The 10,814-nt window shown below is 36.1% G+C and overlaps 2 protein-coding genes across 3 annotated transcripts; one reads left to right on the forward strand and one right to left on the reverse strand.

Moving 5' to 3' along the window:
• Positions 1–149: 149 nt before the first annotated feature.
• On the reverse strand, positions 150–4,544 carry LOC145965201 (uncharacterized). The gene is made up of 8 exons (XM_083088592.1): positions 4,329–4,544; positions 4,042–4,134; positions 3,790–3,951; positions 3,482–3,711; positions 1,567–3,406; positions 1,387–1,485; positions 1,212–1,261; positions 150–1,122 (listed from the first exon to the last, which is right to left on the reverse strand). Exons 2-8 carry the CDS (start codon positions 4,119–4,121, stop codon positions 284–286), a joined length of 3,300 nt encoding a protein of 1,099 aa, XP_082944718.1. The 5' UTR covers positions 4,122–4,134; positions 4,329–4,544; the 3' UTR covers positions 150–283.
• A 950-nt stretch (positions 4,545–5,494) lies between these two features.
• On the forward strand, positions 5,495–10,575 carry Nito (RNA-binding protein spenito). 2 transcript variants are annotated; one of them, XM_083089163.1, is made up of 2 exons: positions 5,495–5,824; positions 6,448–10,575. In XM_083089163.1, the coding sequence occupies exons 1-2, from the start codon at positions 5,700–5,702 to the stop codon at positions 8,639–8,641; spliced, it is 2,319 nt and encodes a 772-aa protein (XP_082945289.1). In that variant the 5' UTR covers positions 5,495–5,699; the 3' UTR covers positions 8,642–10,575. The 2 variants fall into 2 exon arrangements, with proteins under 2 accessions (XP_082945289.1, XP_082945290.1); XM_083089164.1 differs by lacking the exon at positions 5,495–5,824 and adding an exon at positions 5,859–6,200.
• Positions 10,576–10,814: the final 239 nt, after the last annotated feature.

Raw genomic sequence — 10,814 nt, forward strand, 5'->3', positions numbered from 1 at the left:
GTGTTAATTTATTTTTTAAAATAATACTTGTGATAAACGCGCTTTTTATAAAACGCGCTGTTAATAAAATTATTTTACATACATTTATATACTTATTTTATCAAATTGCACACCTGATGTCATTTAAAAATATAATTAATTGGCAAAAATAATAATCATATTTTACTATCTATATATCATCATTTGTACATAATTTGCAACCATATTTATATAACTATGCCATGTATAAATTAGCAGAATATTAAAATTTGAATTGTAACATTGCATCTATCTTGCTATTTCACTATAAATGTTGGGGGAAAAGTTGTCTTTCTCCTTCTTGCATAAAAATTTGTAAAGCTTTATACAATAAATATCTACCAAATTTCTGTTTTTGTTGCATGCTCCATGTTGCTGCAATGCCATAATATTCACCACTCTTGCAATTACCTAAATGTTCCCTTCCTATTGCATCTATCATGGCAGCCTCTCTCGTATAAGCTTCCACCGGAATAATATTTTGAAAAACATGTAAACAGATCACACCATGATCACTGTTCCATATATCAAGAATGCATTTAATTTTTTTACTTGTAGTAGTTGAATTGTCAACCCATGTTTTAAATGCATCATAAAGATGATCAAAAGGTCTAGAACGCTTGCCTTTGCCAATGTAAAATATAGCATTAAGAAAGATCGACCAGACTTCAGCTTGTGTAAGATGAACACTACGATTCGGTAAATCCTGCGTTATACGTGGATCTAAAAGTAGATAAGTAAAAGATGTTTTTGATTTGCCTTCGCGCCACCTCCGAGATGGGTCCGGTGATACAAATTCTTGGAATACATGTTTTTCTAGACTTTTGTAGGTATCTATGTGATTTAACCAATCTCCAAACTCTAAATGAGAATTGATTTGGTCACTCAGTTTTACGTGATTTTGTGAGATGTTTTGCAGATTTAGCATTGATGGAATATTAGTATCTTTGACATTTTTTAAATGCATAAGACGTTTTTGGTAAAGCTGTCTAGTTGTATCAGTGATTGGACCAGGTTGATCACCAAGTTGTCTAAGCTCTTGTCTAAGAGTAACATCATCAATGAATAATAACTCTTCTGGTAAATTTTGAGAACTGGCTGTATCTGATAATGTAACATAGAAAGTTTTCCAGTATTTTATTAATAATAATTTTATAGTCGATAATATGTTGACGAAATTTTTGCTAACTTACCAGATGCGATCATTTTATTCTTGACATCACATTCAATTCCACTGAAAGTACTGAAAAATTGATAAGTTTGATAAGCTTTATCTCTCCTATTTGTAAAGTATGATATACATCAATGTGTTGGTTTGATATAAATTATCTAGAAAAAAATAAAGATTGTAGTTGTAAAAAAACTCACTTGAATGGTGTGATACAAAGTCGTCGTTCTAATAAAATTACACCTTCTTCTGAATCTTCATATTTATATTCTTGAGCACTAACATATGAAAGCATGGATCTACAACTCACATTTTATTCAAATAAAATATTATATACCTTTGAAAAATATTATTATTAAGAAATTGTGTACTATACTTACGAATTTTTTTCGATTTCAGACATTTCTATGCTTTTAATTTTTGGTATATTCTCTATCTTCTTGAAGTCAGTGTTATTCTCTAGTTTTGAGGAACATGATTTTTCAGAATCCAGTAAATAAATCTGTTTTTTACATTGCATAGGTAAGTTTACATTTGGCAGTGAATTATTCTCTATAATTAACTTATGTGATTCATGAAATTCATTATTGCACCAATTTTTTGCATGTAAATTACAAGTCTTACTTATATTCATATCCAGATCTTCATTCAGTAATTTCTTGGTATCACAATCAACACAATCTATAAAATTTTCTCTATGCAACATATCAGATTCGGTTGTACATGTAGAGTTTATATTATTAGTGAAAGCATCTGTAATTTTCGAAGTCTTATCGATTTTAAATATATCTTTTCTGACTGTTATAAACTGTTTAGTATCTACATGATAATTATCAGATTTTGCATATTTCTTAACATTGTTAAAATTGTTAACATATTTGTTCTCCTTTTCCTCCATTTGATTAAAGCTGTTTTCTAGAAGATTTGAGTTGTCAGATATTTTACCATCCTCGTCATATCTTCCTTCATCTAACTTTGTTATCAAATAATTGTTACAATGATTTTGTGAAAATCTTACTTTTAAAGATTCTTTAACATTTAATGATGAATATTCACTACTTGTATCCAGGATATCACGAGTATCTTCAGTTTTCTCCAAGAATATTGTTTTATTTAAATCAACTGGTTTTAATTTATTATCAGCAGTAAATTCATCGGAAGTGACATCACTTTCATATCGATAAGGATTAAATCTTTTTTTACCAGAATGAAATTTATATATCGATCTTTTCTTCCTTCTTGGCGTTGATTGTGCAATATGTTTTTTGTGCCAATTAAGTTCGGAATATTGTGTTCGAGTTTTATACTCGCAAAGTTTCTTGAATACATTTGTGGAAAAATGGTTTTTGGAGCATGATGTCTTTGATAAATTTCTCTTTTTAATTGTGCAAACTGGTGTTGTAAAATTGGGCGACTTGCTAACAATAGGGTCATTGTTAATATATGATGGTGTTAATGGTGTCTTAGCAATATTTTTTCCTTTTCTATGATTAGGTGTATTAAAGTTTGGCGACATACTAATGATAGAGTTATCCAAGATATAAGATGGTGTTACAAGAATTTCGTCGGAATTCTTTTTGTGTTGTTTTTTAGAAGTATTTTGTGTGCAATATTTTGAATAATATTCTCTCAGATTAGGAGTATTAAATTTTAAGATTTCATTATTAGAAATGTTATGTTGTAGGTAATCCTTTGAATTTTCGTAATATTTGTATTTATAATATGTATCTTCATCCTTCTTTAGTTCAATTGGCATGTCAGAATCACTTTCTTCGCACTTGTTTCTTTTGTAATTATGCAAAGTTTCATTAATAGTACAATCGCTTGCTAATGATGATGAGAGATGATTAATGATTTGACTAACAAAACACTTTTCCTTTTGCATGACATCAGAAAGATGTAGGTTTGCAAAGTCAAAATCGAGATCAATAAATGAATAATTTGATTTTTCTTTCTTATGAGTCCATATAAGATTATTTTGCAATTGAGCAGTCATTGTATTAGCAGCTTTAGAATATTCATCTAAATTGTTTAGTAATTTGCATTTAGTTTCAATATTATGTACATCTAATGCATTGTTCAAGTTTACAATCATTGAAGAAGAGTTGGCCTTACAATCAGTAAGCACACTCTTTATTGTCATATTATCTAAATTTGACATTGTGTCTTTTGATGTAACATATTCAGCCACAATGTCCCCATTAGTAATTAAAACTTTATCTGTAACATAAAGAGTAAAGCTAATAAGTAATTCAGTGATTATTTAAGAATTAAGTGCTTAAAAGAAACTCTTACCAAGTGCCATATTATACTTTGGTTTGTCATCCTCATCTTGGATACTCTCACAGTGATTTGAGAGTATTGTCACAGCTTTGAAATACTTTCCATCAAAGGCATAGTGAAATGGACTGCGTCCATCATTGTCCAAACACAATGGATCACCACCATTTGCTAAAAGTAACTGTAATATATTTATTCTTCCCCAAGCTGCCGCTACATGAACCGGAGTCATTCCATCACTTGATCTAAAATTATATTTATTGCATTCATATACATATTTACATACATAATAAGATTGTTACAATCTAGATTTTTAATCATACCTCACATTCGGATTGCCACCATGGCGTAAAAATAATTTGGTGACTTCTTCTGCAAAATCTTCCGAATCATTCCCAATAACTAAATGAAATGGAGTAACACCGTGCATTGGAATTAAGACATTAGGATCTGCATCTTTATTTAACAGAAGGGTCACCACTTGCCTATATACATGAAAAAATTATAAGTTAATTTTAAAAAAATCTCTATACTAATGTAATTCTGAAAATTTCCTATCAACAATTATCTCTTGCCTTATATTATTGTCTTCAAGTCCATCGCAAAGGGATGAAGCTAAAAATAGGCCACCTTTTCCTTTTGGAGTCGCCAACATCCTCTTGCTTTTTCTGCAGTATTTAATAAATAATACAGCAAATGATACTTTATAAAAATCAGCTACTTTTACACATATTTTGCTTTTTGTTATGACAACAAACCATGAACAATTTATGTAGCAAAGTGAAACGCACGCACACAATGTCAATATAATAGATAATAATTTGTTTCCCTTCCAAAAATAAATATATATAATTAAACTTACTATTTTTTTAAAAAGTTTGAGATTTAAATTTTCGTATAACGAAAGAAACATTACAGTTTTCGCATTTGGAAAACGCTATAAATACAGGACGTTTAAATTTTATCGCGTTTTCATTATCACCAATCATATAATAATAAATATTATACACAATGCCTTTGGTATTGGAAACATGATGGTTAATTTTTTCATACAAATTTCACATATTTTTTAAATCTAATACATATATATACAAATGTTCTAAGACCTCGTTTACAATGGTCCATATTTTGAATCCTCTTTTATCGATAAAAGTGCCTCTAAAAATGGCTTATAGCCAATCAGAAGGCTTATAAGCCACTTTTAGAAGCACTTTTATCGATAAAAGAAGATTCAGAATATGGACCAATGAGTCGCAAGTCGCAAGTCGGAAGTCGTAAGCAAATTGACCAACCACAGTTGATTATTCTGATAAATAATAGACTGTGATTGGTCAATTTGCTTACGACTTTCAATCCATTGTAAATGAGGATTAATAGTTGTCAATGGCCGCATTCAGCAGACTCAACAGTTGGGCAACATTACTAGATTTTCCGATGTAATTCGACGCTGATTGGTCGGACCTGAAAGTAGAAACCAATCATGTTCGATTGCTACTTAGCGGTTGAGTCTGCTGAATGCGGCCAATGTGGCTACGGTCGGTGAGACGCTCTGGATGCTTCGAAGCGTTTGATTGACCAATCAGGTTAAAGAAATCTTTATCTCCATTTATCTTGATTGGTTAATCAAACGCTTCAAAGCATCCAGAGCTTCTTCCCGGCCGCAGCCTGCGTAGCATAGATAGATACAATATTATACAATTGGCTATAGAATATAGAGAATTTTTAATTTTAAGAATCTTTCTTTATTTTTTTTTGTTTTGATTGATCAATCGGACACTTCGAAGCATTTTTAGCAATCACAGCCAAGATCGCGCAATCAAACATCGGCTGCGTTCCATTTGAGCGCTTACACGCTTGAAGCATCATTCTGTCTTTGTTGCACATCGAATATCAAACGAAGATAGAGCGACGCTTTCAGCGCTGAAAGCGTAAAAAGGAACGCAGCCATCATCGCAAGCGGAAGTCAACACGCGCATCGCGCATGCGTCGTTAAACCGAATCAAGAGCGGCGACGACGGCGACGACGACGGCGACGACGACGGTGGCAAACAGCGCCATTTTGTTCGCTTGGTCCTACTCAGCGAGATACAGCAGCGTAGAGAGACGTTTTACGAAAAATACGCAGCAATTTTTTGCAAAATTGCGGCTGCTGTCACCCGCGCTTCTCCTCCTCCCCCGCGTTTCTTTCTTTTTTCTTGTTCCTTGTTGAGTTACGGTGCAGTAAACAGCGTTGATGATTGGGATTCCGCGGGACGATCGACACAAAATCACGGTCAAGATCCGCAACAACATGAAGAGGAGCTCGAGTCGCGATACTCCGCCTCCTCGTGTCAAGCGGAGCCGATCCTCGATGGGACGGTAAGAAGGGTGTATTCCGGGCGTGGGATACACGTATGTTTCCACGGCGATAACTTCACGTGCTTCATTCTCTTCGATAATTTATTTGCGATACGAGTTACACGCGGTCCTTACACGCCTTTATTTTTTTTCCTCCCTTTCTCTCCGCAGTGAGGTCGTTGAACTGTCAATCAGTAGTGATATGTCGCCTTAATGATGAATATGTAGTGTGAAGATTGAAGAATATGAAGATTTTTTTTTTGTTATTGCTGCAATAACTGAATATATGTGTTACGCATGTGTGTAATGTGTGTGTAATATGTGTGGAATGAACCAGACATCACAGTTGAAAAAAATTTATTTATTTATACCAACAATTTATATGTCGTAAAAGAAAGTAAGAAAATAAAAGTTCTGTAATCTTTTTTTTTTATAAGTGACGTGAAATTTTATTAAAATTTTCTATTTGTTATTATATGAGGCTACTTTTTCTCGCAATATCTAATATTTCTCAATATTATGTTTTATAATATTTACAATCCACTTTATTTATTATTGCAGGGGTCTAGTGTAAATTATCTGGTTTATATTGTATATTTTAACATGACAATGCTATTGATGTTAATATTTCATATAATTTTTAGGTACGAGGATTCCAGCGATGAACGTATCACTCCAGAGAGAATTCGGAGGCGGAGCCGAGGCGCAAGAAGTCCTAGTCCTCCTACGCGAGCATCCTCTCATGCGCGTTACGTCGAGTCCAGCTCGCATCGCGACGAATACTTACGCGCGCCACGTGACATGCCACGAGAACGGCCCTACAGCTACAAGGTTCTCTGCGTCAGTTCCATTCATCCAAAGGCCAGCGACGAGATGATCAAGGATACTTTGTACAGAGAATACAAGAAGTTCGGTGACTACTCCATTCAGATCTCGCACGAGCCGGATGAACGCGTCGCTTACGTCTGCTTCAGAAGCTCGGAGGATGCCCGAGACGCGAAACACGCGAAACCTCGTATTATTATATACGATAAGATGGCTATAGTGGAGCCGGTGTATGACAGGGCCGAGAGTTATCGCCGTCCAAGATCCATCACGCCGCCGGACTACGAGAGATACTACGCCCGGTCGCCGGGACCTACGGATAGACACAGACCGGTCGAGAGATACGATCGCGTGTACGGGCCACCAGTGAATTTGCCTCCGCATCGGGAAATGCGTCGCGAGACTATCCCGCCGCCGCATCACGAGTTTGTTCGGCCTCCGATACATCCTCACGGACCGCCGCATGTTCACCCAGGCCCGCCCCATCACTACGGTCCACCTCGGCACATGATGATACGCCATCCGGGGCACGGATTTGAACGCGTGGAGAATAAGAAAGATAAGTTCCCAAATTATCTGCATCACGTGTCGCCCGAGGACGATCCTCTCGCGACTCGAACCCTATTCGCTGGTAATCTGGAGATTAACATTACGGAGGAGGAGCTGCGCCGTATTTTCAGCAAGTACGGCATTGTCGATGACATTGATATAAAGCGTCCGCCTCCGGGTACGGGAAACGCATACGCTTTCGTGCGCTTCCAGACGCTAGACATGGCGCACCGATGTAAGGTCGAATTGTCGGGTCAATATATCGGTAAGTTCCAATGTAAGATCGGCTATGGCAAAGCCACCCCGACGACTCGGATATGGGTAGGCGGCTTAGGGCCATGGACTTCTGTGCCACAATTGGAACGTGAGTTTGATCGGTTTGGTGCGATCAAAAAGATCGACTACATCAAAGGTGACAGCAATGCTTATATACTTTACGATTCCATCGACGCCGCGCAAGCGGCAGTCAAGGAGATGCGCGGTTTCCCACTCGGTGGACCGGATCGTCGATTGAGAGTAGATTTTGCTGATGTAACACCGGGCTTTGGCTTCAAACCGAGACCGTATCCCGAGGAGAATAGCGATTTCAGGCCTCGCCCAGTCGATTATGAATCGCCGTACGATCCATATGGACCTGAGGGAGAGTTCGGCTATGGGCCGAGAGGCTTCCGTGGTGGCAGAGGTAATGCTTCGTGGCACGACAGAAGAGGAAGCGGTCGAGGTGGTTATAGAGGCTCTTATCCCGAGGGTTACATGCGCGACGAGGCCGATTGGCCGAGTAGAAGACCACCGCCCGAATTAGAGTACGAAGCTCCGCGTGGACTGCGAAGATCGTTGTCGCGCGAACCAGGAGTGGACAGATCGAGATCGCGTTCACCACGCAGACGACAAATGGACTCGGATTCGGACTCTGAGAACACTCGCAGTGGTATGTTATCGACGTCTCGCACGCTACCGGACGTTGCGCGCAAATCTATCGCCGTTTGGCAAGGCGCACTGATACTTAAGAACTCGCTGTTTCCGGCCAAGTTCCATCTAACTGACGGCGAGACGGAGATAATCGATTCCCTCATGAAAGATGAGGAGGGTAAGCATATGTTACGAATAACGCAGCGGCTGCGCCTCGATCAGCCGAAATTGGACGATGTATCTAAACGAATCCAGACGTCGAGCTCGCATGCCATCTTCCTCGGTCTGGCTGGCTCGAGCACCGCGATCACGAATGACGATGCTAACGTGCAGACACGGCCGCTACGCAATCTTGTTTCTTATTTGAAACAGAAGGAGGCTGCTGGTGTGATATCGCTGTTGAACAAAGACACGGAGGGTACCGGTGTTCTCTATGCCTTTCCGCCTTGTGCGTTCTCGACGGAACTTTTGAAACGCACGTGCCCTAGTTTAAGCGAGGAGAGTCTTAAGGAGGACCACTTGGTAATTGTAGTGGTTAAAGGGGGTAGCGCCTAAAAAGAAAAACCTTTAATGTCTGGTCTCGTGTGTGTATGTATGATTTTATATTATCGTAAGTGCAAAGATTCTTTAAATAATGTACAGAACATGAAAGAAGAAGAATTTGTGTTTTTTGGTTGATGTAAGTATTTTACTTTTTATCGATGCTTCCACACAGATGTGACGGGATTTAATCTTATATGATCGTAGGAGAGCTAATAATTTGATACTTTACTTTACACATGAATGTATACTGCATCAACTCGAAAGGTCGGGAATATTAACAAGTTTATTTCATAATTAGATGTTTGAAAATTCGCGACGTCTGACATTCGATTCGAGCTTACCAGTGGACTAGAGTTATATCTAGAAATCTCTCTATATCACTTGAGTAAATCCTCATCGAAATTCGACGATGCGAATCTTTATCGCATTATCATGAGATCTCTCTTCAATCTTGTATAATTAATTAAGCTCAATGCTAAATGAATGACTCGATTTTGAAATATTACTGAAGAGAATTATTTTTTGTACAATATAATCTTATATGATTTATATGATTTACTTTTCTAGAAGAATAACTACTTTTTCATAAATGTATATTATCTACATTAACTGCTAATACATGCTAGAGATTAGAATACTTATTTTCTATCAAAAAACACAATTTTGGTCTCCCCATTATTCTAGTTAATTATCTATCAGATTACCGGCGGATTTCTAACAGCAAAATCTTTATCGATTATATTGAATCTTGTTAGAAATATTGTAATTCTCTTATTATATACTACAGTGTGATTACTTCGGAATGTAGCATAAGAATTTATTTGTATTATACAAACAACACAAACACATAATATATATACACACACACACATATATATATATATATATATATATGTACTAATGCAATTATACGTATATATTGATAATGATATATTGTGCACCGTTCTTTCACATTTGCAGATATGCATATGATTATATAATAATATAATTGCTTTAATTTTTTTAGCAAATGAAAAGTGAATAACTTTTTAAGACACGTGTGTGCACAAAAAAGTAACATGCAATGAATATTTTGTTTATAATTGTTTGAAGAAAGATTTTTTTATAATTATAGACTTCAATAATATTAAGTCTTAGATATTGTTTTCATCGACAAAGCTGTATGCTTCTAAATTATACTTTGTTAGAAAAAATTATGTGGACAATATTCAAAAAAAGCGCATTTTAAATTATACCAAACACATTGTGTAGCTCTATGATGAGTAATGAGAGGACACATATATGTCTTAAAGAAAATAATGGTAATTATGGAAAAACTTAAAAAATGTGAAAGATCTGGTTTAGAGAGTATATTTGATATGGAAAACTTGTACAATTAAGCGTTTCGATACTTATTTCTGTAGATTTCTTTTTAGTGTGACACAACATTTAGTAAGTGATTGTGCAGTAAATAATCCGTGAATAGTTACGAGTTTCTCAAGTTTTGGACTGTGCCGAATAGTGAAGACAGTGAGGAAAAGGAGAAAACCCAGGAAGAGACAGAAATCTACTACAGAAATTTATCATAAAACAAAGTTTATCCTATCTGTGTTTCCATAATGTCAACAAGAGTTTATTCTTTTATAAGTGAGGGCTGATTTTTTTTAAAGGACAGTGTTTGGTTGGTGGTATTGAAAGAAAAAGGCGCTATAAACATGTGTACAGTGAAATGTAAAGGAAAAAAAGTGATTGTGTTCCACATTCGAGTATGGGGAGCGCTTTGTGAATACATATCTGGAATGTATATTTTTATATTCATTCCAGAGATGAGAAAGAGAAAAAGAAAGATGATCTTCGCCATACTTGAATGTGACTGAAGGTGAAGTGGTTAAGTATTACTTAGTGTTTGAACGGAAAAATAGATGCAGTTTATGTAGAGAAAAAAAATTACAAAATGTGTCAATTTTCTTAGCACCGTTTTTCTTCACCTTAATCAAAATTCGAAAATTCTTAGGAACTCTGGTAATGTTTTAGTGATACGCATTCTAATGAATGTTACTATTTGCAAGGAGAGTAAAGATTTAGACAGATTAGGGCTGTTATAAAAATATCGGATGTTTGATGGATAAAAAATTGACTCTTCGCAGCTCTTCGATTAAGATGCATGCATGTGGCCGACAAATTAATTAGACTGCTTTTGATTCTC

The sequence above is a fragment of the Camponotus vicinus genome, unplaced genomic scaffold (assembly GCF_025532165.1).
Source record: "Camponotus vicinus isolate PSW18456_S1 unplaced genomic scaffold, iyCamVici1.0 SCAF_14, whole genome shotgun sequence".
NCBI lineage: Eukaryota > Metazoa > Arthropoda > Insecta > Hymenoptera > Formicidae > Camponotus > Camponotus vicinus.